General features: G+C 53.5%; 2 protein-coding genes and 2 long non-coding RNA genes across 6 annotated transcripts; 1 reads left to right on the top strand and 3 right to left on the bottom strand.

Annotated features, from left to right (window-relative positions):
* Positions 1 to 61: 61 nt before the first annotated feature.
* On the bottom strand, positions 62 to 9,958 carry TRIM17 (tripartite motif containing 17). 3 transcript variants are annotated; one of them, XM_070233564.1, is made up of 7 exons: positions 9,823 to 9,958; positions 4,637 to 5,070; positions 3,299 to 3,394; positions 2,629 to 2,859; positions 1,326 to 1,348; positions 1,134 to 1,234; positions 62 to 869 (listed from the first exon to the last, which is right to left on the bottom strand). In XM_070233564.1, exons 2-7 carry the CDS (start codon positions 5,063 to 5,065, stop codon positions 322 to 324), a joined length of 1,428 nt encoding a protein of 475 aa, XP_070089665.1. In that variant the 5' UTR covers positions 5,066 to 5,070; positions 9,823 to 9,958; the 3' UTR covers positions 62 to 321. The 3 variants fall into 3 exon arrangements, with proteins under 3 accessions (XP_070089665.1, XP_070089666.1, XP_023474042.1); XM_070233565.1 differs by lacking the exon at positions 9,823 to 9,958 and adding an exon at positions 8,664 to 8,794; XM_023618274.2 differs by lacking the exon at positions 9,823 to 9,958 and adding an exon at positions 7,624 to 7,720.
* LOC138917389 (uncharacterized) lies at positions 5,399 to 5,803 on the top strand. The gene is made up of 2 exons (XR_011425281.1): positions 5,399 to 5,547; positions 5,664 to 5,803. It is a non-coding gene; the product is annotated as an uncharacterized lncRNA (long non-coding RNA).
* A 2,736-nt stretch (positions 9,959 to 12,694) lies between the features above and the next one.
* H3-4 (H3.4 histone, cluster member) lies at positions 12,695 to 14,013 on the bottom strand. The gene has a single exon (XM_001493440.6). The coding sequence runs from the start codon at positions 13,877 to 13,879 to the stop codon at positions 13,469 to 13,471; it is 411 nt and encodes a 136-aa protein (XP_001493490.2). The 5' UTR covers positions 13,880 to 14,013; the 3' UTR covers positions 12,695 to 13,468.
* A 7,313-nt stretch (positions 14,014 to 21,326) lies between these two features.
* On the bottom strand, positions 21,327 to 25,670 carry LOC111767932 (uncharacterized). Its single transcript, XR_002799901.2, has 2 exons — positions 24,873 to 25,670; positions 21,327 to 22,787 (listed from the first exon to the last, which is right to left on the bottom strand). It is a non-coding gene; the product is annotated as an uncharacterized lncRNA (long non-coding RNA).
* Between the last annotated feature and the right edge of the window lie 283 nt (positions 25,671 to 25,953).

Raw genomic sequence — 25,953 nt, 5'->3', positions numbered from 1 at the left:
AGAGGAGCCAACGGGCAGGGGTGGGGGGTAGAAATGGCTAAAGAAAACTGCACACACTGGCCTGGTTTTCTGTATGTATTTAGAAGTCAGTCAACTATCAAACTTGGGGGCTTCTGGAATTTTCCTCTACGAAGTGCCTATGAACACAGTCTCTGTTTAACTGCTTGAATCACAATTATATTTGGGCCTTGTGAAACCACCCTGCCCAGCGATGGCTCTCACAGCTCCACCTCAGAGAGGCCAGGCAGGCGGCCCCTGCCAAGCTGGACCACCTCACCTTCCGGAGAAACCAGGGCCGCCTGTGCTCCCTGGCCAGCACCCCTATCCCTTCACCCACAGGGTCACTGTTGAGATGACCATCTGGCCCGACTTGGGGGCCCCGAGGCAGAAGAAGGGCTGTAGGGGGCCAGGGAAGGTGGGCTGGGAGTAGGTGTGTAGATGGGAGCCGTCCTTTGCGTTGTAGAAGGACACCTCCCCGGCCTCGAAGTCCAGGAAGACGCCCACGTGGCTGGGGGGCTCGGCCAGCATGATGGGCGTCGAGGGGGGCAGTGCAGGCAAGCACTTCTTCCCTCTGCACAGCTGCACCACCCAGAACCCATTTTCAGGGCACTTGGGGACCCTGTCCTTCCGGCTCACGTTGTCCCTGCACACGCCCAGGGACCAGAGTGCGTCTCCGGTGAGGTTCATGCCCACCTCCCAGTAGTGCCTGCCTGAGGAGAAGGCCTGCTGGCCCACGGCGCAGGGGTAGGCCAGGAACCTGTCCGTGCCGCGGGGCGTGCCATCCGGCGGGGCGCTCAGGTAGCGCCTCTGACGGCTCTCGTACAGGAGGAGGTAGGGGTACGCTGTAGCAGGGTCGGGCACCACGTCCTCTGCAGACAGGCCCAGGGCCGTGTGGAGAAGGGGCCTGAATCACCCCGATTCTCCCCATCCCCCCAGGCCTCCCCTCTGCTGGGTCCAGCTGTGACACGGGGTCACTGCGCCATCCCACCCCCAGCTGCGGTCCACACTGCGGGTGCCGGGGAGAGGGGCTGGGCGACTGGGCACTGGGTGGTGTGGTCACAACCCCCTTGGTGGCTCCTCCTGAGTGGCTGGGAGCTGGGCCAGATGTTGCTAGAGAGCTGGGCCCCGGTTACCTTGGAAGCTCTTGAGCACTTCTATCTCCCCAGGGACCCTGCAGACCGTCCTCAGCACGGTGGGGGTGGCCTCCGGGTACTGCACACTCAGGCTGTTCTTCCTCCAGTGGACACAGGGCTCACTGTCCCCTCTGGCCCCACGTGGAGCCCTCCCTGTACCCATAACTGCCTCCACCAGGGGTGGCCACGTACCTGCCCAGGGGGTCCTTCATGTCCTGCGAAGGACAGAAGGGAGGGAGAGAGATGGGTGAGGCCTCGTTAGGAAGCCAGGGCATTCCCGAGCACCGTGTCCACACTCTGGCCTGCAGAGCTGGAAGGGCGTCATGATGCCATGCTGTGGTCTTGTCTGCAGTTTCCAGAGCATGACCCTGCTTCCAGGCCACACTCAGGAATCATGCATCCAAGCCACCCAGGCCTCCTGCTCTCCCTGCATGAGCGAGGACGCAGGGCGGCTGTCCTGCTCCCGACAGGACAGGTGGGGACACCAAGCGGGCCTGGTCACTGCAGGCCACAGGCCTTAAGAGGGTCAGAAGTCAGTGGGTTGCAAACAGGTTGCATTTTACTAGAAGACAAAATATTCCCCAAAGTGAGGACGAGTGTGTGATCTGTAATCTAGGACACTTCTCGGGGATGTCCCAGGGTGTCAGGACAATGGGGGCCATCAAGGCAGACCAGGATGCATAGGTACCCTGCTTGTGGCATTCGCTTCAGCTGTATAAATGCATGTGCGTGCGTGTGTGTGTGTGTGTGTGTGTGTGTGTGTGTGTGTGTATGAAGACGTGTTCTCTGCTGTGGATTCCATCACTCCATACACTCGAAGGGCCAGTTACCCACTGTCGGCACCAGAACCCCGTCCAGGGCTGCGGCGTGCAGCCCATCCTTGGCTGACCAGCTGCTCCTCCCCACTTCTATCACCTTCAGGTGGGGATGCCTGACTCGCTCCTGCCCGTGAAGTCGCGGGTGTCTGTCTGGGCCAGTGTGTCCCTGCCCCAAATCACCACATGGATGACAGCTGCCCACAGGCCACCTTGCTGGGCGAGGAAGGGAATGCAGGACACAGGGCTGTAGGACTGGAGCTTATCATGGGCTGCATCATGTCCCCTAAATGCCTAGGTTGGAGCCCCCAGGACCTCAGAATGAGACTGTATCTGGAGACAGGGCCTTTCAAGGGGTGATGAAGGTAAAGTGAGGTCATGGTGGGTCCTGATCCCACATGACTAGTGTCCTTATAAGAAGAGGAGATGAGGACACACACACGGAAGGATGACCATGTGAGGACAAGGAGAGGCCTCAGGAAGAACCAGCCCTGCCCTCACCCGGGCCTCTGACCTCCAGCCTCCAAACTGGGAGACAATGAATATCATCGTGGTTCAAGCCCCAGGGTGTGGGGTTTGTTTACACAGCCCAAGCTGGCTGAGACGCAGCCTTCCCTGCTTGTCTCGTTCCTGCAGGTGGACCACACCTGGGCTGGGACGCAGGCAGGTGCGCCCCTCACCTGCAGCATCTGCAGTGGCTCGCGCTCCCTCCTGTCCTCCAGCTGCAGCAGCAGCATCTCCAGGGAGTGGCTCTGTTGCTGCAGCGCAGCCGTGCTCTCCCGCAGCCTGACTGCCGTCTCCTCCTCCTCGTCCTTCAGGGTCTGGAGGAGCCGCTGCTTCTCCTCCACCAGGAAGAGGCCCATCTTCTCAAACTCTGCCACGATGCGCTCCCTCTGCTCCTTCACCTTCTCCTGGGGGGAAGGGGTCCCCAGATAAGGTGCCGCCCAGACACGCTGCCCATGTCCATGTCCGCTTCCCTATTGCCCTACTGCACCCGCCAGCCTAGAGGGATGCTCCGGGGACACTGGCACATCTCCCCAGGGCCCCGGTATCCACAGAAAACCAGCAAACCCAGCAGGGTGGGAGCCTGGGGCTGTGCAGAGGTCTCCTCCCCATGACACGCCTGTGGAGCATCACGTGCCAGCCTCCCTGCATCTCCAAAACGGCCAGTCGGCCCAGCCCATGTGCCCAGTCCTGATTCTGGCAGGAACTCCACCACGTGGGCATGCGTCCCCTTTCCGGGTCCCGTGCTCTTATCCACACACGGCAGTGACTCCCACCTCGACAGTCCCGCAGGAGGCCCTGAGGGTGCCCTGGGGCCTGGCCCAGCCTCCCGCCCCCAGCACCTGCCTGCCACTCTGCCAAGGTCTGCTCCTCCCTGGCCTGCAGCTTCCCCGTCGCCGTCATCTCCTGCCGCAGGTGCTCCATGTCCTCCTCCAGCCTCGACTGTGGGACACAGCCCGCGGGAGAGGGGTCAGGCCCCTCCACACCTGGCGGCTGCACGGTGCCTTCTGAGGCTCCATCCAACCAGAGATCAGCCTAAGGGGGCTGTATGGGATGGAAGTACCTCACCCCAAAATGTGCCCCGTGGGCAAGAGGATTATTTGGAACTGGAGTCCCGTGAGAGCCAGCAAACACCCAGATGCCTTCCCGGGGCTCCCCTTATCCGACCAGAAGCAGAAACTTCTGAGAAATGAGGGGTGGGGAAGTTCTGGGGCCGTGAAGGAGAGGGAGAGTCAGCAGGGAAATGGACCTGCACTGGGAACCTCTCACTTCTGTCAGTTTCCCTGAAATGTCTACCTTCTGCTGAGGTCTGCAGGTTTGTGCCCCCAAACTCATGCTTAAAGGCCAACCCCAGGGCGGCGGTGTTAGGAGTTGGGGCCTTCAGGAGGTGACCAGGTTGTGAGGGTGGGGCCTTCAGGAATGGGATCAGTGCCCTCACAGCAGAGATCCCTTGAGCCCACTCGTCCCTCCACCGCGTGAGGACATGGCGGGAAGGCGGCCGTGTAGGAACGGATGCGGCTGTCCCTCGGCCACGTGGCGCCCTATCTCGGACCTCCAGCTTCCGGGACCGTGGGCAGTAAGCTCCTGCTGTTCATCGGCCGCCCCGTCTCTGGTATTCTGTCACGGCAGCGGGAATGGACGGAGACACTCTCCCTGTCTGTGGCCGTGGGGCCCACAACTGTGTGGTCTTGTCACTTCTCTCGAGGCACCGTCCCCCTTGAGATGCTAGGTCAGCCCCAGTCCTGAGTCCCTGTTCTGTCACTGCGTTTCCCCACGTGACGTGCCGCCCGTACATGTTAAGTGGTTTGCCTTTCCTGTTGGTCTGTCTCTGCTCCATCTGATTTCTGGGCCCCCAGCGGGAGAGCCTCAATGGGTGGAGGAGAAAGGCTGGACCCCCGTCAGCTTGTTGCCCGGCTGGCCCACACAGAGGGCCACAGGTGGCCACCAGGGAATGCGGACAGGCCTGGGGCAGGGCCTTCCTCAGCCTGGACTCGCGAATCCCTGTGGAGGCGATGCCCGGCTGGCCAGCCAGCTGTCTGCTTTCTCGTGGGAGCGTGCAGACACTTCCACCGTGCGGTGCTCCCCACGGGGCCGTTTGTCACCACAGCTGCCCCCGGCCCGACTGACACACTCCTTGACACACCCACCCGGGCTTCCTCGGCCGTCCCGGCCTCCCAGGCCCACCTTGTACACCTGCACGGCCTCCTCGACGGGGACCACCCTGTGGGGCCGGTGTTCCCGGGACTCCCTGCAGACCACGCAGATGGGGCTCTGGTCGTCCTCGCAGAAGAGCTTGAGCAGCTCCTGGTGCAGGGTGCACAGGTCCCTGCTCTGGAGGCTGGGGTGCTGCCGCGCCATCTCTGCCACCTTGGTCAGCAGGCGGTTGGGCCGCAGGTTCCTCTGGGGGGACAGCTCGCGGCACTCGGGGCAGGGGAAGGCGCCCCTGCGCTTCCTCCGGCCTTTCTTGCCTCTGGCCTTCTCCCAGCTCAGCCGGAGGCACTCGCGGCAGAAGTTGTGGCCGCAGGCGGTCATCACGGGGTCCGTGAAGTAGTCCAGGCAGATGGAGCACGTGGCCTCCTCCTGCAGCTTTCTGGCCAGTTCCACGGCATCCATGGCTCCTGAGGAAGGAACAGAGCATCCCGCACACCCGCTGCCTGGAGCAGGGCCTCCTGGGCACTCTCACAGAGCCCTCTGCAGACGGGGCTGAGGACGGGGTCCTGTCAGGGCTTCCCGAATTGCCGTGTTGACCCTCTTCAGTAAGAGGCACGAAGGCCTCCCTGGAAGCCTGCAAAGGCCCCCTCCAGGGTGGAACCTGCAGGCTTTCTGAGCAGCCTGCCTCCTTTGGGGAGAATCCTGCTGGTTGGTTTAGAGTCCCCAACACCGTGATGTCTGCTCTGGTTACTCTTCCCCCACCTTTGATGAACGTGTCCTTGGCTCTCCCAACAGGAATCCCGCTGGGCCAGTTCAGCAAGAAGCCCCCTCCCCAGGTGGCCTCAGTGACCGTCCATCCCTGACCCCCACCCTGCTCCTTGGCTGTAGACCCCCGTCTCAGCTGCACTGGGAGAGGAGCCCCATCTCCCTCCACTGTTGCGAGGGTCTGGAAAAAACTCTTCTTTACCAGTTTAACAAGTGTCAGAATCAGTTTCTCTAACAAAATGCCCGTGCAACAAAGGAAAGGGGATTTGAAGGGGAAAAATCTCTCTCCCAACAGGAGCAGGGCTGGCAAAGGTCCTCTGCTTGACCAAACTGCTCAGTCTCCGCGAACTTTCCGACTGGACCTTGGCCTTCGAGTCAGTCTCTGCATCGTCCAAGTTTAGCAAGAATCCTGCCAAGGGCATTTCGCCAGAACTGCCCCCCACCGATGTTTCCTCATGGTAATTTCCCATCACTGACCCCCACCCTGCTCCTTGGTCTAGATCCCCACTGGCAGGTCTGCATTCAGAGTTGAGCTGTATACGGGGTTCAAGGCAGAACCCCAGGTCTATGCTGGGCTGTCTTTTCCCCTGTTGCAACAGTCCTGAATAAATCTATTACTGTTCTAACTACTGTCCAGCTCTGGTTTTCCTTGATGAGCTGCAGTGCAGAAAAGACAAGAATGTGCATGCCTGCACACGTGCAAACACACACACCACACAAACGCATGCACACGTGTAAACACCATATGAACATAGGTGAACACAAGCATGCACACACCACATGAGCACACGTGAACACATGCATACACACACCACATGCATATACATGCAGCCCACATACAAACATCTACCACACAAAACATGCATGAACACATGCATGCACACAAACACACACCACATGAAACATTTGAACACATACACAAATAGCTTGCACATGTATGTGCATACACACGACACCACACATAAACGCACATGTACGCTCTTGCATGCACATACACAGAGACACATGCACCCAGGCACACACGTGCACCTGTGTATGCACACACATGGGCACGCAAATACCCACGACCTCATCCCGTGGAGATCCCAAGCATCCCCTACGCATGGCTCGTGTGGCGATTAGGGCGAGTGGGAGGTTGGATTTGGACATATTTCTGAACTAAAGCACTGCTCAGGTCCCCTTCTCTGCGGTCACCCCAGGCGATGGCGTCTGGATTCCCCACACGCCTGAGCCCTCGACATCCGTTCCCCTTGACTGGGGCTGACTGCGCAGACCCTCTGGGGCATCTCTCCCTCCGAGCACCGCCGCCCACCCAACAGAGGCCGCAGGAGAGCAGGGCGGTCCGGTGGGCCCGGGGCCTGGCTCAGGCCGGCGAGCAGCCGTCCGGGGGCTCCGGGTCAGTGACGGTGCCGCGCCGCCGTGGGCCCTGGAATGTTCTCCGTAAACGCGGGCTAAACCAGTCGCCCCGACCGATTTCAATTTATAACCATCTTCAAAGCGGGGCCGCCAGGTCTACACGGGCGGGGGTGCGCGGCCCGACCTGAGCCCCGCGCGCGCCGCCCAGGCCTGTACTCACTGGAGAGGGGCGGTACCCACCGGAGAGGGGCGGTACTCACCGGAGAGGGGCGGTACCCACCGGAAGGGGGCGGTACTCACCGGAAGGGGGCGGTACTCACCGGAGAGGGGCGGTACTCACCGGAGAGGGGCGGTACCCACCGGAGAGGGGCGGTACTCACCGGAGAGGGGCGGTACTCACCGGAGAGGGCCGTACTCACCGGAAGGGGGCGATACTCACCGGAAGGGGGCGGTACTCACCGGAGAGGGGAGGTACTCACCGGAGAGGGGCGGTACCCACCGGAGAGGGGCGGTACCCACCGGAGAGGGGCGGTACTCACCGGAAGGGGGCGGTACTCACCGGAGAGGGGCGGTACCCACCGGAGAGGGCCGGTACCCACCGGAGAGGGGCGGTACCCATCGGAAGGGGGCGGTACCCACCGGAAGGGGGCGGTACTCACCGGAGAGGGGCGGTACCCACCGGAGAGGGCCGGTACTCACCGGAAGGGGGCGGTACTCACCGGAAGGGGGCGGTACTCACCGGAGAGGGCCGGTACTCACCGGAGAGGGGCGGTACTCACCGGAAGGGGGCGGTACTCACCGGAGAGGGGCGGTACTCACCGGAGAGGGCCGGTACCCACCGGAGAGGGGCGGTACCCATCGGAAGGGGGCGGTACTCGCGGGGAGAGGCCCGTACTCACCCGAGAGAGGGGCGCGCCGCTCCTGGCCCTGCGCCGCCCGCCGGGCGCCCACGCCCGGGACCCCGGAGGCGTCGGGCGGCCGCCGGGCTTTGTGGCGTCAGCGGGGCGGGGCCCCTATGGGGTGGGGACGGGTGCGGGAGGTTTGAGGGGGTTCTCGGCAGCCGGGGGACGGGGCGGGCGCCCCTGGAGGGACGGACCGGCGGGCGGCGCGGACCTGGCCGGGGTCGGGGCGGAGGGAAGTGTCCTGGGGGGCGGGGCCCTGCCGTCGGGGAGGGGCGGGCGCGGGTGGGGGGCGGCGGAGGGGGGCGCGGCCGCAGGAGGCCGCGGCTCCCGGGGGGGCCCGCTTGTGGTCGGCTCCGGGTCGAGCGGAGGGGGCAGCATCGGGTCCCGGGAGGGCCACCGGGCAGGCTCGCCCTCGGGGGTCTTGCCAGCGCTTGAGGTGGTTTCAGTGGGTCGCTGCCCCCCAACCCTGACCTAACCCTGGCCAGTGGCTGCGCGCACCCTAAGTCCTAATCCGGAGGAGAGAACAGATGTGGAAACTGAGGCTCTGGCCACCGCAAGAGGCGGAGAAACAGAGGGGGGCGAACTCCAGGGCCTGCGGTGTGGACGGCTCCCCCCGCGCGCCCGGCGGGGTGTCTCCGGGTGGCTCCCCCACTAAAACAAACCTAGGCCAGAGTCGGCCGCTCAGCCCTGGGTGCGCCTGCGCCGGGCGTGGGGACCGGGCGGACGACGCGCTCCAGGAGTCCACACGGAGGCTAATCCTAACCCCTTCCCCCAAAGTCCCTGAGCTCCTCTGCGGGTCCTTCACAGCCGTGAGGGGATTCTGGGCTGAGGGTTTCTTCCAACTTTAAAACTGAATCATAGAATTTTTAAAACCTTAATATAAATTTTCAAAGAAACACTCGAGAGAGCAAGGGATCCCATATATAAATTGCCGCAATCAGCAGTTCACTAGATTTGCTTCTTTTGTCCTGTTGTTTGGTCTTGGCTGAAGGAGTTTTTTTTTTTTTCCAGCAAACCCCAGACATCATTAGATTTACCTCTACAGGGCCGGCCAGTGGCCCAGTGGTTAAGTTCGAGTGCTCCGCTTTGGCGATCCAGGGTTTCCCAGTTTGGATCCTGGGTGTGGACATGGCACCGCTCATCAAGCCATGCTGAGGCAGCGTCCACATGCCACAACTAGAAGGGCCCACAGCAGAGTATACAACTATGTATACTTTGGGGAGAGGAAGAAAAAAAATTTGCCTCTACATGCTTCTATAGGGGAGGAAAAACTCTAAGGGTCTTAGATTCAGTGACTGGGGCCTGTGAATTGAACTGAAACAAAACAGACTGAGAGGAGAAAACTGCATTTCGTGTGCATTTGGGAGCCAACAAAGGAAGCAGCTGGCATGTTAAATGGTTAAAGTTAAAGGCTTATATACCTCTGCCCTTCCCGGGCGGGGGGGGTGGGGGGGGCGGCCCTGGGCACTGGGATCCCTGTGCTCAAGTTCGAATGCGTTCCAAGCTCTCGTCTTCTTCAGGTCCAAATGTTAGAACAAACCGGTGCAGCCGCCATCTGTCACCTTTCATTTCCTAGGACTCTGGGTTGCAAGTGACAGAAACCCCAGTTAGAACTGGATTCATAAGTACGGCACGTCTGTTACAGGACATCGGGATCTCACGCAGTGGGGCCTTGGGGGCAACGAGATCCTGGTGCCCAGGGCCAGGCTCCTCCATCTCTTCACCGCCCGCCTCTTCTCTCTCAGTGCCCACTGTTTTCTTCCGGCCTTTTTCACACGACAATGGATGCCACAGCAACAGCTCCAGCGTCTCACGCTTTCCGACTTTTATCCATCAGAATCAGAGTCAAAGTCTCGCTTGTCCCTAAATCTGAAAACCCACCTCTGGTGAGAGGGACAGCAAGAACTAATACTAAAGCTAATTTTAATTATAATGATAGTCTATGGTCAGCCTGGGCTGTGGCACTAATACCCCAAACTAGGGGCTCAAACCACAGACATTTACTTCAGCAAGCTGCTTCCTTCTGAGGCCTCTCTCCTGGGTGTGCAGATGGCTGTTGCTGTGGAAAAATGCATTTCTGTGATTTCCTTTACACTCAATTCTCCATTTCACCTCTGGCACCTCTGATCACCAATGTGAGGGTTCTTCCCCCACTCCAAGCAGTTCTGCAACTGCAGCAGGAGTCCCACCACTTACCTGTGTTCTGACAGTGTCCACCTGGAGATGGCACTGGACCCCAGGGGTCGAGGGCTTGGTCCCGTGAGTGCCCCACTCCAGATGCCAGCTCCACGTCCGGGTGTCACCTGCGCTCCTGACCACCAGCTCCAGATCGGAGGTTCCCCAACCCCTCCCTGGTTGGATCAGTTTGCTGGAGCGGCTCACAGAACTCAGGAAACAATTCACTTGCCAGATCGCCGGTTTATTGTCAGAGCATATAACTCGGAACAGCTAGATGCAGAGACGCATGGAGCAGGCACAGGAAAGGGCTCTGAGCTCCCAGGCCCTCTCCGAGCACACTGCCCTCCTCCAGGCACCTCCACGTGCCCGCCGACTCACAAGCTCTTGGAACTGTCCTTTTGGGTCTTCTGGAGGCTCCATCATACAGACTGATCAAATCATGGCCCACTGGTGGTCCATTGAAGCTCCAGCCCCTCTCCTCTCCGGGGCTCCAGGGTGGGACTGAAAGCTCCAGCCTCTAATCACGTGTTTGGTTCCCCTGGCGACCAGCCCCATCCTCAGGGGCTGTCCAGAATCTTCTCATTAGCATAAGCTCAGGTGTGGTTGACAGGGGCTTGTTGTGACTGTCAAGACCCCTTTATCGCTCTCATCACAGGAGAGTCCAGGGGTTTTGGGAGCTCCGTGCCGGGAACAGGACAAGACCGCATCCCTGTTTCTTACTGTAAATCACAACATCACAGCTGTCGTCTCCCTATGTCCTCACATGGTCATCTCTCTGTGCATGTCTGTGTTCTAATCTCTTCTTATAGGGAGCCAGTCCTATGGAATCGGGGTCCACCCTAATGAACTGACTTTACCTTCATCACTTCTTTAAAGGCTCCATCTCCAAGTCGAGCCCCATTCTGAGGTTCTGGGAGTTGGGGCTCCATATGAATTGGGGGGGATCCAGTCAACCCACGACAGATAGCAGACACACTGAGCGCACCCTCAGTTGGATTGTCTCATGATTTTATGACAGTCCTCTGTGCTGGTTACTGACGTTCTTATGCCCAAAGGCTCACGGCCCAGCTCAGGGCAGGGGTACACACCTGGGCCACAGACTCAGGTAAGAAGAGAGCATCTCCTGGAAAGACTGCAGGATGGCCCCAGTGGGATGGCTGGGGATCGCAGACAGTGGGGCTGGCAGAAGATGAAGAAATAGTTGTCCCCTAAGAAGGGTCAGTGAGTGAGGCTGAGAGGATGTCCCCTGATTCCTCCTGCCTCTCCAGTCAAGTTCTAGAAGCAGAGGCCATGCCTGCTCCCCGCTGCGCCCCAGTCCAGGTGCAGCCCCAGCTACTTAAGTCTGTCCCCTCACGGAGCACCAGCCCCACAGGGCCCTCATGAATGCACTAATGCACCTGCTATGCCGGCCCCTCCATGACGGCCTGTCCCGTGGGGCTCCCAAACCAGGAATCTCATTCCCTCATAGATTGCTAGATTCTCCATGTTCGTCCTTTCTTTCAGGGAAGCACGTTTTTCTTTGGAATGCAGACAATATCTCAGGCACTGAGGACCCTTCCTGCCCCCTGCAAAAATCAGGGTATGTATTCACAGCCACAAGGAGCATAAAGAGAAAGACAGACACTTGATTTATTTCTCTTATTAAATAGTAAAGGCATGCACCAGAATATAGCATGCATAAGATATCAAGAATAGGAAAATTAACATCCCCCCTGCCCCTGTCTGCCCCCTTCTGCCATTAACCACTATCTCATCATGCCGGCTTTCCTGTTCAATTCTACCATGTGTGTGCGTTTTCCTATCAAACACATTGCTGTCTGTGTGAACGTCCCCAGTGATTGTGGCCGGGTCTCCTGATTTCCTAATGGAATGGTTTGTCCCTCTCATAAGCACCACACCCTCAGGCCGGCTCCGTGGAGCATGCACTGTCCCAAGACTTGGGCACAAGGCAAACAAATGTGCACACTGCAGTTTCATCTCCCACGTGATTAGGATGGGCAGAAACAGACAAGCTCATGTCTTAATTGTAGTAGTTTTATACTTTCATAAAGCTATTTGAATCTTCCAGCTGATACTAAATTGGTTCTCCTTACAGACACCCGAAAGCTCTTAAGTGGAGAAACACTCACGCAGTTATGGTCTGCTTCAGACGAAGATATTCACTTATTCTGTTTGATAATTACTGAGCCACCCCACCTACACCATGAGCGAGAGAACTCCTGGCATTTCCCCTCGTGGTGCTCTCTCCTCGTCCTGCTTTCACTGTGTTGGGCGGTGGCTGGAATGTTCTCTGGAGAGTGAGAACGTGGTCCCCCAACAATGCCCTGCCAGCTTTGGAGCCAAGTAGTTCTGAGCAGAGGATTCCCGTGAGGACACGTGTGTTGGAAAGGCTTCAGTGACTATCCATTTCCTGACCCTGAGGGACTTTGGTTACTTTCTTCCTTTATCCACACTTCTTTTGCTTCTCTTTCCTCCTATCGTTAGCTCCTCACCAATCCAGTCCTCATACACCAACTGCCCCAGGTCGCTCAGTTTTCCATCTCTATCTCCCCCTCATCCATTCCTTCACTAGCCCACCCCTTAAATAGGAAAACTCACCAATATCAAGCAGAATGTGCAATGCCAGACCCTATTCTGGATACAAAGAAGAGAATGACATGGACCAGCCCCTCCACTGGCTTAGTCTCCCACGGAAAAGTAAACTTTTATCATGATGGTTCAGCATACCCTGCCAAGAACACATCTACATCCAGTTCCCCCAACTGTAGCCTATCTCCCAAGTTCCTTCTCCCCCAAGGCCATACAGCAGGAAGCGGGGAAGCTCATGCAAGCTTAGCTCTCCAACATCAAGCAAAACTTCACCAAGATAAGGACTTCCTGAAGCACAGGACAGGCACAATGTCCGCAAGACTTTATTTAGAAAGGAGTCCCGTGTTGAGGGTTAGAGCTGACTTGAACCAGAATATGGCTGTGCCCAAGCACAAGGCTTTCCGGATGGCCCTTCAAGGATGTCACTCATTACATACATCTTAAAATTTAGAAAGTTACTTTCAACCTTCAAATCCGTCGTGTGTGCCAATTTGCTTGACGCTTTTCAATCTACTGGATAACTGCTGCATACCGACAGCACTGAGCTGACACTGAAGCATCTTCCACCTTAACTGCTTCTACAAAGCTGCTTCACATGGCTGTAAGTACCTTGAGAGCAGATATCACAGGACAGTAGGGAATGGATTGGCCAGTGCTAGGTTTCTTCTTAAAGTTTTGAAAGATAAACGACTCTGATCAGCACCAAAGGAGACATAACTACCCTCACACTTCTGTCCTCACATCAAAACTCAATTTCTCTCAATACAGCTACTCTACTGCAGCTAGTTAACCACACTGGTTACAGGGTTTCTCACTGCAACAGTGTAAGTTTGGACACCTGCTTACAAGTGCACCCACATGGGGTCAGGCACTGCTCCCGAAGTTAACTTATGGGACAAGCAGTCTTCACCATTAGTGTTGGGACTTTCTCTCCTTAAATCCCCAGCAAGGAGCCTAGCCAGCACAACCAGTAAGGCATCAGCCAGTAAAAACGCCAGGCTTTACAGCACCCTTTTTGAGCAGGTGGTGGCTCTTAAAAGAGCCTTTGGGGTGAGAGTGGCGACTGCGCTGCTGCTTAAGTGCGGTCCCCACGGATGCGGCGCGCCAGCTGGATGTCCTTGGGCATGATGGTGACGCGCTTGGTGTGGATGGCGCACAGGTTGGTGTCCTCGAAGAGCCCCACGAGGTAGGCCTCGCACGCCTCCTGCAGCGCCATCACGGCCGAGCTCTGGAAGCGCAGGTCCGTCTTGAAGTCCTGCGCGATTTCGCGCACCAGCCGCTGGAACGGCAACTTGCGGATCAACAGCTCCGTGGACTTCTGGTAGCGCCGGATCTCACGGAGCGCCACCGTGCCCGGCCGGTAGCGGTGCGGTTTCTTCACGCCGCCCGTGGCCGGGGCGCTCTTCCGAGCCACCTTAGTGGCCAGCTGCTTCCGCGGCGCCTTGCCGCCCGTGGACTTCCGCGCTGTCTGCTTCGTGCGAGCCATAGCCCCAGTGGCGTCAAAACGCTGCTGCTCTCCTCGCCGACCGCCGGTGCACGGGACGGAGGCGCGCCCGCTTTTATAGAGACTGACGCCCTCCCATTGGTCGGCTGCGGGTGGCGCGATGGCAGGCTGTGCTCTGATTGGCTCATGAGGCGCTCCGCTGAGCCACCCGTCCCTTATCTTGGCGTCGCTCGGGCGTGGCCGTGCACTCTGGTGGCTGTTCCCGGGCTTCACAGACCGCCATCCACAGCACTCCCCTGCGGACCTGGTAGGTCCAGGTCGGGGTGCAGTTTGCGGTCCCGTCGCGGTGGGTGTCGTCGTGAGCGTCGCCTCTCCCTGCACAGCTCCCTGGTTTCCCCTCAGCACTCCCCTTCTACTCCTTCACGAGCCAGGGCTGAAGAACTTTCTAGAAGCTCACACTCCTCAGTCAGGCTTTGTGTGGTGACAGTGTTGAATTTTCACCCAGCGATGGTTAAAGGAATCCTCCACTCCTTGAGTCTTGCAAAAAATCCCTTCCCCATGTGATTCAGTGAGAGTCAGGGACATCCCCTTGTGGACCCTGGACAACACCAGGCACAAAGCCTCCAAATCCCCATCTTCACCTCATCCGTGGTTAGCTGAACTCTTGACCCCACTGATCAACTGGAACAAGATGCTCAGTTGCCCAGCTTTGGTTCAGCTTGTCTCCTTCCCTCCGGGGCCCTGGTCTCTGGCCTCTCCTGAGAACTGATCCACCTCGGTGTCAAGCCTTCCCTGACCCAATGTCCCATCAGCCGCCCTGACTCCCGCTTCCCCACCCAGTTCTTTCTAGCCTTGTTCACTCCTCTCTGTAAAAGGGAATCTCTGTTGCCTAATCCTGGAGACCTGCGGATCTAGCCCCACAGCTGAAGGGTGGCAGAATATGCCACTCAAGTGCAAGGATTATTTTGAGCTAAAGGCACTTGAAAAACAGATGCAAGAAGAAGTTTTTAATTTCTTCTTTTTCTTCCTGAAAACAAAAGTTAAAATTCCCATGTGAAAGATGCCCATGTATACCCAAAGAAAAGAAACATTCTTGTCATCGAGGAGGGGAAGGTAAGCCCAAGAAGGTTCTGCACAAAAGACCTTGTTAAAATAATTTGTATCTTCTGGTAGCTTCCCGTATGTTTTAGTTATTTTTCTACAATTCCCTCTCTTTGTTCAATCTGGTATAAAAGCATTTAGGTTTTGCCACTTCTGTGGGTCTTCATTTTCTTATGAGGGCTCCCGTGTTACTTGTCACATAAGACTTAAATACTTTTCTCTTGGTAATCTGTCTTTTTTAGACATCTAAGACGGGCTTCCTAAGAAGCTTCTGAAGTGGGGGCGGTCTTGTAGGACTGAGCCCTTAACCTGTAGGGTCTGATGCGATCTCCAGGTAGACAGTGTCAGAACTGAGTTAATTGCTTGGAGGTGGGAAGAAACCCACACCTCAGAACTGGAATTGGAATCATAGTGCAGGGCTCCCTAAGCCTGAGGCCCCCAGCGGATTCTTGTTCTCAAGCAGGTCCACATCCGGCCTCCAGCATTTATCAGAATGACAGTCAAAGTGCTTCTACCTGTTAATGCTCCAGCTGCTTCTGCCCCCAGCAAGCAGCTCTCACCTGTGACTATCTGCATGTACCTGTCTCTCCTGATTTGAGAAGAGGCTCTGCAACAACAGTTCTCTGATGGGCCCGAAAAAGTCATTAATTTTCAGTGTGTTCAGCTTTTCTGGCAAGGACGAGAAGGATGACTTCCAAGCTCTTTACATGTCAAGCTGAAACCTGAAGTCTCTGTAATGAGACACAGAAACACCTGCAATTTATCTTGGGGACAAAGTCACAGATATCACCAACACCAACCACCGTGCAAGGGAGGGAAATTCTACCCGTGGGCAGACATTACTGAGCATAAGGACGCAGCTTTCCCTAATGGTGGAAGTTTGTGGGTCCCCTTCCAGGCGATGACTCCCTGGAAGAGAGGATGCTTTCTCCACTTTGTCAGCTTCCACTTTAAGGAAGATGATTGAGGGCTGATACTTGCATGAGGCTCGAGAAGGACAGGACGTGCCTTGAAGCAGGGGCCAATTGGGGTCACAGCTCCTAACTCTGCTCATTATAGGACTCCGATCCCAGGAAAACTCAGAGAACACACAGACACCCAGGAAAATAAGGAAAAGCAGAAAGCACCTAGTGATGATTAACTTTGTGCATCAACCTGATACACTACAGGCACCCAGATTAAACATGATTCTGGGTGTGTCCGTGAGGTGTTTCTGGGTAAGATTAGCATTTGAACGTTGGACAAATAAAGCAGATCGCCCTCCCCAAGCAGGTGTCATCCAAGCAGTTGAAGGCCTGAATAGAACAAAAAGGCAGAGGAAGGAGGAATTCACCCCTTCTGCCGTGACTGAGCTGGGACATCCCTCTTCTCCTGCCCTTGGCCTCCTGGTTCTCAGGCATTGGGGCTCAGAGCGAATGGCCCCACCAGCTCTCCTGGGTCTCCCCAGCTTGAAGATGGCAGATCCTGGGACTTCTCAGCCTCAGTAATCACATGAGCCAATTCTTTATAATAGATCTCTTTCACTCTGTATATCCTATTGGTTCTGTTTCTCTGGAGAACCCTGACCAATACACACCTTTTAAGAGAAAAATGAAACTAAAGGTAGCAAAAGCCCCCTAAACACAGGGCCTGTGGTGTTTGAGAACATCTAATCCATTTCATGAATACAGCTTTCTTAGTGTGGGTGGCGACAGCGGTGAACTAGAGGGAGATTTGAGGGCCCTGTGGTGAAGGGACCTTTTTGACAAGTCAGGGAAATTGGGTTGGATCCTTTAGGTTACAGACAGTCAAGTTTTTGAAAAAAGATATGCTGTTAAACCTTTTTTTAAGAGAGATGAATTCTTTCATGAATGGCCTCTCCTTTCGAGTACGCTCTCACTTGGTGCGTTCATTGCAACAGACGATCAACCGTCACATCCCCAAGGTGCCAACGGCCTGCGCCTGCTGCTGCCTGGCAAGCTGGCCGAGCACACTGTGTCGGAGGGCACCAGGTCCGCCGCCAAGTACACCAGCTCCAAGTGAGGCACTGGGAGCAGCTGAGCAACCTGCAGAACCAATGGCTCTCCTCAGAGCCCCCTCCACTACCAAGAGAAGAGCTGTGGTACTCATCAGCTTTTGTTTCAGTTTGCAGCAGGAAATAGAACAACATAGCACATTGATTTAGAAAATAAATTTATTTTGCTCCTCCCCTGTTATGGGCTGAATTATGTCCCCCCCCAAATTCATATGTTGAAGACATAACCCCGAGTACCTCAAAATGTGACTGTGTTTGGAGACAGAGTATTAAAGTGGAATGAAGTCATTAAGGCCCTAGTCTAATATGACCAGTGTCCTTGTAACAAGGTCAAATTTGGACACGTAGACACGCGCAGAAGGAAGACAATGTGAAGAGACACAAGGAGAAGACAGCCATCTACAGGGAGAGAGGCCTGAAACAGACACTTCCCTCACGGCCCTGAAAGGAACTGACCCTACTGACACGTTGATTTTGGACTTTTGGCCTCCAGACTGTGGGACAATTTCTATTGTTAAGCCACCCACTCTGCAGTACCTTGTTCCAACAGTCCTAGCTGACTAATACATGCCTTTAGTGGTTTCTATTTTAACGTGTCTCCTTTCATATGTCTCACCTATGGCCAACCTGGCAGATTCACCTCTATCCCCAGAGGGAAGAAAAGTGGCCCCATCCAAGGCGCTGGCCAGCGGTATATATGCAGGTTCCCTGGGAGAGGCTGACCACCACGTCCTGGGTGTGTTTTCGGGGGCCGGCTCTCATCCCCATCATGGACTGGGTCCTTTGGTCAGTGTTTCCTCATATGATAGCACGATGCTTTGCATCTTTCCAGATTTTGCTGTTTTACTTTCAGGTGATCTTTCTAATCATCACAAAATTTAAATATTATTCTATTGTCTTAAATTGACACATGAATATTGGGGCACAGTTTTTACATGACTGAGTCTGGCTGAGTGAGGAGGCAAAACCTTCTGCTTCTTAAGTCATTTTTAACCTTCTACAGATTTTTATGCATTTCTTCATCCCATTGTTTACACACTTTCATCAAGATTACTTGTGGGTGATTTTTTGCTGTACTGAATGGGATTTCCTCATTACACCTTCTGTTCACTGTCTGTAGTGGATACTGACTTTGCACAGCCATTTTGTGTTTGGACAACTGCAATCCCTCATTTCTGTGTTTCGGAGACCTTTCGGAAGGTTTGCTCTTTGTTGAATACTGGGTGACAATGAATATTCCAGAATAATGGTAAATAGGAATGATGATGGTGGTGTTCCCTGAGTTGTTCCCAACTTTCATGGTAACTACGCTCAAGTAATTTACCAACACGATGCTGGGCTTTTGCTGATCCTAATTTATAAAGATGAATAATTTTAAAAATGATGACGGATTAAAGATGCCTATGAGCCTTTTCTTTTTAGACCTAAATAAGGAGACTCATATTTTCCCCAGTACTAACAAAGCCATTCCATCATTCTTTCAAGAAATTCCGATTCATCATTGTTATCGTCATTCTTTTGATGCACTGCTGGAATCAATTTGCTAATATTGTAGTAGAATTTCAATTTGTTTCTAAATGATGCTGGACTGAATTTTTCTTTTTTTTGGTGGGTCATCTTCATGCATTTTAATAATATCATTATATTTTCTTTAGAAGAAAAAAAATGAGATTTTCTTCCATTCTTTATTTTGGGAGAATTTGTTTATCCATAGAATTTTATATTTCTGAGCAGCTTAACAGTAATTTGCCTGGAGGCCTGGCATTTCTTCAATACTTCAGGGTTTTAAAAATCTCTAACTCATTTAAAATACTTAAAAACAATTTTGTTATGAGCATGTATAAAAGTTGTATTATAGTCTTCTTGCAAGGAATAAACTAGTCGCAGCCCAATTAAAGAATTTTTCTTTTAAGAGAGATACTTACAAGAAAAAATAATAGTTAGGAAACCATCATTAACCTAGATTAGAAACAAACAGTTGGTGACAGTCCTAGGATTTTAAGTATGAGAGAATCTCCAGACAGGAAAGGAAGAAGTAAACTTTCTCTATTTGCAGATGACATGATCTTGTATATAGAAAATTCTGATACTTTTAAAGAATGTTTCTGCCTCTTTTTAATATATATATATTTTTAAGATTTTATTTTATTTTTTTCCTTTTTCTCCCCAAAGCCCCCCGGTACATAGTTGTACATTCTTCGTTGTGGGTCCTTCTAGTTGTGGCATGTGGGACGCTGCCTCAGCGTGGTTTGATGAGCAGTGCCATGTCCGCACCCAGGATTCGAACCAACGAAACACTGGGCCGCCTGCAGTGGAGCGCGTGAACTTAACCACTCAGCCACGGGGCCAGCCCCTCCCAGCCCCTCTGCCTCTTTTTTATTTCCTTCTAGAGGATCTTTACAAGTTTTTTTCTTTTCAAATAATAAAGAAAATCCTAATGGGATTATGTTGAATGTACAGATCAATTTAGGGGAAAATAGATTTTTTTTTCAAACTTGTTTTAATAGCCAAGAAACAGGTCCCTCTGTTTTATTTAAAACTTCTCTGTCAACCTCTCAATGAACTTTATATTTTTCAACAAAATAAATTCTACTTTTTTTGAGATAATCTTTGTCAATGTTATTTACTGTAATGAGTGAAATTTCCCTATTAGATTTTCCTCTTTCATTTGGAGGCAGGAACGATAATGTTGCATTTGGTTGAATTTCTGAGTGAGCCCTTCATTTGTGTTTGGTTCTTTCTCCAGGGCAGTGGCTCTCAGACATCGACGTCCATCGGAACTCCTGAAGAGCTCGAGGTAAAAGGGGGGCTGGGCCTCACCTCTCCTGACTTGGTGGGTCTCGGGGGGACCCAAGAGTCTGCATTCCTAACAAGTTCCTGAGTGATGTTGATGCTGGCCTGAGACCACGCTTTGGAAACACTGCTCTGGGATTTCCAGGTATTAAATACTCTCGAATAATTTGAAATGTGTACCATTTACCTTTTAAAAAAAATAACTAGGTCTTATACTACATTCTCTCATAGTCCAGATTACAGGCAACACTGGCCTTGCTCGTCACTTGGGGAATGATGTATTTCACCATCATAATCACGCTGGGGCTTTCTTGGAGAGCTACTTGTTTTTATCAGGAAAAGACGTCATTAATTTATTATTATCTTACCAAAAGTTTGCTATTTATTAGAGAAAGACAACTATCCGGTATTAGTAGTTTTAGTAATGATTGGGAATGTTTTTATTTTCATATGTATGAACGTCACGAGTCATACATGTTCCTGCTCATGCTCCCCAGGTGGTCCTCTCTGGAAGGGCGGGTCATATCCTGAGCTGGCTTCTAAGCTCTGACTTCTGTGAGGCATCTTTCTTATTCCAGCTGGAAAAAGTTCTCTGCTTTTAAGGGCTCTTGAGGTTAGATGGAAAATCCAGGATAATCTCCTTATCTTAAAGTCTGTAACTTTAATGACAGCTGCAAAGTCCCGTTGGCCATGTGACATAACTTATTGACACATCCTGGGGACTAGATCTTGGGTGGGGGAGGTTGCAGTATGCCCACCATGGACTCCTGTGCTCAGATTTCCCTTATGACCTATTTGCTGTCCATTCTTCAAACCACTGAGGGTGTGGAGTAAGAAAAATCTCACATCTTCACATGGACATTCATGGAAGGCCCAACAAAAGGGGATAAAACGAAGCTGGAAGTTTTTGAGAAAAATGAGATGCCGAAACTCGAGTGTGCAGAGAACCCTGATGCAAAAGCAGAAGGTTTTCTTACGTCTCTGAGTGTCTCGAGGGGAGGGATATTTGCCTGCTTGCATGAATGACTGTGGGCTCATGGGAGACCTGTGGGAATTTGGAGTGAGTAGATACTACGGTTATACACAGATACCAGACGTGTCCAAGGCAGAACACGTCTGCTCTCATGGGGAAGAAACGAGGACAGTAATAGGATTGCACCCTCCTAGCATGTATGCTGAACACATACAGAGCAGTGACTTTGGTTATGACCATATGATAGGGGTCATGCCAAATAAGGTGACCTCAAAGGCTTTGTAGTTCAGACTCAAGAAGAACAGAAATAATGTGTTAAATAACTGCATTCTCTCCCTTAAAAAAATGTGAAATTTAAAACATATACAAATATAGACAAAATGGTAAAAAGAACTAGACTTCAGCAATTATCAGCCTAAGACCAATTTTGACTCATTTATACCTCTACCCTCTTTTTGCTCAGATTATTTTGAAAAAAATCCAAAATATTATCATTTCATGTGCAAATATTTCCCTGAGTTCTTAAGCCATCCCAGTCGACTGAAAGTGTGTGATTTAATATTTCAGGGATGCAATTAATCACCCTCACCAACAGATGACAGATCTTGTCTTCCAGGTGTTTATCACCAACAAACCTCAAGAGTATGCCACACAGGGTTTACAAGCATGAATGTTTTCACGATGGTAACAGCAAAGTGGCTTTATGAAAAACATCACCAGGAGCAGAGCATTTACCCAGCGTCCTGGCATGTCAGTCAGCTTGGGCTGACATAACAAGTACCACAGATGGGGCGGCTCAAACAGCAGACATTCATTCTCTCGCAGTCCTGGAGGCTGGAAGTCAGAGATCCAGGTGTCAGCAGGGCTGGGTCCTCCTGAGGCCTCTCTCCTGGGTGCGTTGATGGCCATCTTCTCCCTGTGTCCTCACATCATCTCCCCTCTGTCATGTCCGGGTCCTAATTTCCTCTTTTTTATAAGGACACCAGTCGTACGGGATCAGGGCCCACTCTTGCGACCTCAGGCAGCCTTTGGACTCCAGCTGCGACGCAGGCTCTTCCCTGGCCCCAGCCTGCCCTACAGACTTCACACTTGCCAGTCCCACCCACCGCCATGTGAGCTAGTTCCTTAAATCTTTCTCTCTAAATCCCATTGGTCCTGTTTCTCTGGAGAATCCTGACTGATAAAACCTGGAATCAGCATTCTCTCTTTTCTCTTTCGCCCATAGTTTTAAGCAGGCCAAGTTCTTTTCTGAGATTATCATTTTTTTTGTGATGCTTTATCAAATGCAGCTTATCGATCCACTCATGCTATCAACATTATCTATCAAAACGAGCGATGGTCTTACCACATGACGAGAAGTACAGATTTCCAACCTTATTACGTAGGCCACTTTCCCTGCCACCATTTCTTCTGAGGTAACCCTGCATAAAGATAGCCCTAAAGCTCGGTGACCTCAGCAGCAAGCCCCAGGGCTGCTGGTACCATGGCTGCTGGCTGCAGATTGCAGTTCTGACTAACGTGTTCTCTCTCTGGGCTCCAGGAGCAGCTCCCCTCCGGGGTGTGCAGGTCTCGGGGTGAAGACAGGAGTGCAAGGCTGGTGGTAACCTGCGTCGCCTCCTGAAGCCCTTGCTCCACAAATGGTGCACCACCCCTTCCACCCACCTGCCATTCGCCAACTGGGGCCCGTGGCGTGTTAGCTTCTTGGGGCTGCCCTAGCAAACTACCACAAACTGGGGGGCTTGCACTAGAAATTTGCTCTTCTAGTTCTGGAAGCCAGAAGTCCAAGATCAAGTGTCCGCAGGCTGCACTCCCTTCAGAAGCTCCAGGGCCGGATCCTTCCTGCCTCTTCCAGCTCCTCGTGGCTCCAGGTGCCCAGGGTTTGTGGCCACATCAGCCCAATCTCTGCCTCCATCTTCACCTTCTCTGTGTGTGTCAATGCTCCCTCTGCCTTCCTCCCATACAGAGACACACGATTGCATTTAGAGCCCAGGATGATCCAGGATAGGCTCCATCTCTCGAGATCCTTGATTTACTGCATCTTTTCCATGTAAGGTAATATTCACCGGTTCCTAGGAGGGGGAAGATAATATTTCACTGGGCAGCCATTTTTTGAGCCAGCCACACTCTGTCACACCCAAGGTCAGCAGGGCAGGGCAGTTTGCCCCTGGGAGCAAGGAGTGGGGCACACGACTGGGGGACACTTGCAGAACTCAGATCACATCAGTGCAGGACACATCTACCTCCTGTCATGATTGGAAACTAAAAGAAGGAAACTGCATACTGGTGACTTGTTAAATTTTTATTGCTAAAAGGAGTGATTCAGATGGAACAAAATATGCACATAGCCCACCTGGCTCTGCCAAAGTGGAAGGCCACACAGGAGTTATGCAGAAGGAGGGAATGTTCCTGTCGTCAGTGGTGGCGCCAAAGAACCACGGTTTTACCCAGTGTCACTTCAAATTAGGTGAAACCACATGGATGGCAGAAAACACCAAAGTTGCAGTGGTTTCGTGAAGCAACTCTAACACGTTCTTTGTTGGCTATTCACGTGTGGAACAGTCACCAGAGCCAAGGGCAGAGCCAAGTACGTGCTTTTAGAAATATTTCTCCTTTGTTTCTACCACGTCCTCACTTGAGACAACCAGAGGCCTGGGAATTGTGGAGGCTGCCAGTGATCCCAGTGACTCTGAAGGTCAGTCTGTCTCTGCAGGACCGACACCACGGACACCTACCTCACCGTTAAAAGAGAGAACGCGAACAAAAGCAGCAAGAAGGGCAGAGTCCCTGCTCTCCACGCAGACAAATATCACGGACAAAACAGAAGCAGCATTTGCTCCCCTCCCAATACGGACACCATCACATGTGAATCCAGTTCTACAGTTCTGTCTGTGAGACTAATTTTCATGAAGAGCAGAACAAATGCCTTGGAGTGTAGTTGAATCCATGCCTCGAGTGCAAAAAAACAAACCCAAAACAAAAAAAGTTGAATCCATGTCTTGAGTCAAAAAAACAAAATGCAGTATGTTTTCCACACTACCAAGCAATTCTCCAGTTCTCTGTGGACATAGCGTGTCCCAGGAATTTAACTCAGTTCCGACACTATCTACCTGAAGACAGCATCAGACCCCTTAGGCACACCCCCCACCCCTTCAGATGCCAGCCCGAAGTCCAGGTGTCACCTGGGTTCCTGACCACAGGCTCCAGACCGGAGGCTCCCTGAGCCCTCCCCGGCTGGACTAGTTTGCTAGAGCGGCTCACAGAACTCAGGAAACGTTTTGATGCCAGATCGCTGGTTTATTGTGAGAGCATGTAACTCGGAACCGCCAGATGCAGAGACGTACAGGGCAGGTCTGGGGAAGGGGCTCTGAGCTCCCACGCCCTCTCCAGGCGGGCCACTCTCCCTGAACCTCCGTGTTCACCAACCCGGAAGCTTTCTGAGCTCATCCTTTTGGGTTTTTCCGAGGCTGCATTATGTAAGCTTGATTGATTAAATCATTGGTCATTGGTGATTGATTTAATCTCTAGGAAGGTCAGGAGGTGGGACTGAAAGTTCCAGCCCTTCTGATCACCTGGTCGGTTCCCCTGGGGACCAGCCCCATCCTCAGGGACTTTCCAGAGTCACCTCATCAGCATATGCAAAGACACCTTTATTTCTCTAATCTGAGGAAATTCCAAGCATTTCAGGAGCTCTGTGCCAGGAATGGGGACGAAGACCAAATATGTATTTCTTGTTATAAGTCACAATATCACACAAAACAAAAAAACCCAAATCAAAATCCTATGATGGATCTGAAATAACTTGTCGCTGTCAGAAAGCAAAGATACTTTCAAGAATTTCAGGGGCTACGCTACAAGGACAAAATAGACGTTTATTTTAAAGAGTCTCCTTCTGGGCCACAGGTGACAATTTGAACATCACACAACAATAACAACGGCTAATTAGAATACGTTTAGCTTATAAAAGGAGAAAAGTTAATACGTGCAATTACAACCATAAGACAATAAAAGGACAGAAATAAGACTTGCATTTTTACAGATTTTGCTAAAAAGGAAAGAATTGACATACTCGGGTACTTGTTTCTTAAGCAGATGTCTGTCTGTAACGTTTAGATGTGGACGTGTGTACCCCTCGAAGCAGGAAAGAGCGAACAAACCTGGGAGACGACCTGGGCCGGAGATCCGATGGGCGCTGAGCAGAGGGGCGGCCGGACCGTCGCGCTCGGGGAGGGCGGGGCCGGCGGCCGCGCGGGCGGTGCTGCGGGGGGCCTGGGGCGGTCCAGCCCCGCGCGCTCGGGGACCGAGGCGTCACGTAAGCCATCACCAGACACGGCGACAAGGGTTCCCCTTCAGGAAGAACTCGCCCTAGCCCTTACACGTAGGGACAGCGCGACCCTGCGGGACGCCAGTGACATCAAGCGTGCAAACCCGAGAGCGTCCAAGGTCCCGAGCCCGGGGGGAGGGGCGGCGAGGCGGAGTCCGGAGGGCGCAGGGCAGCGCCAGCATCCGGAGACCCAGAGGACGGTTGCGCCGCCAAAGCGGGCAGGCCGAGAGCTTTTGAACTGACCAACCGGGAAGCCTGCCCCAGTGTAAACAAGGGCGGCAAAGGCTTCCTGTTTCCCGCTGCGAGACCCGAGCACAGCGCGCAGGAGCCGGAGCCTCCGAACCCACCGTCCGCCCTGCCACGCGCGCCAGAAGCCGCCTGCGACCGTCCCCTGCACCCCAACACCCCAGTATCCCCGCGCCCTGCCTCCCCGCACCCTTCTATCACCGCGTCTCTTGTCCCTGCGGCCCTGCATCCCCTCACCGGCACCCCTGCCGCCTGGCACCCCGCACTGCGGAGCCCCCGTGCCGCGTCGCCATCAGGAGACGGCCAAGTCTCCCGCTCTGCCGTCACCCGCCTGTGCGCCACCCCGCCCAGCGCGTCCCGGTCACACTCGAGACCCCCAGAGCATGCGCCGCATCCCGGGGCGCGGGCCGGGCACTGCAATCCCGGCTCCCGATGACGTAAAGCCCACGATCCTTTTTACATTTCAGCAAAAACAGCCTTGCGCTCGCTCCCGGAATGGCCTCTGAAGAGGCCGCGCCTTCAGACTCCCTTTGCAACTGTCTGTCGCATCTCGGAGCCTGCGGGAGGGTGGCTCTCATCCTTGGGTGCCTAGTTTTCTTTTCTTGGAAACTTCCTCCAAATCAGAACAGGACCGTTGTAGAAAAGGATCCAGTGGGGCCGTTACTTAG

The sequence above is a fragment of the Equus caballus genome, chromosome 14 (genome assembly GCF_041296265.1).
Source record: "Equus caballus isolate H_3958 breed thoroughbred chromosome 14, TB-T2T, whole genome shotgun sequence".
Classification (NCBI taxonomy): Eukaryota; Metazoa; Chordata; class Mammalia; order Perissodactyla; family Equidae; genus Equus; species Equus caballus.
This window is presented reverse-complemented; position numbering and strand designations above follow the sequence as displayed.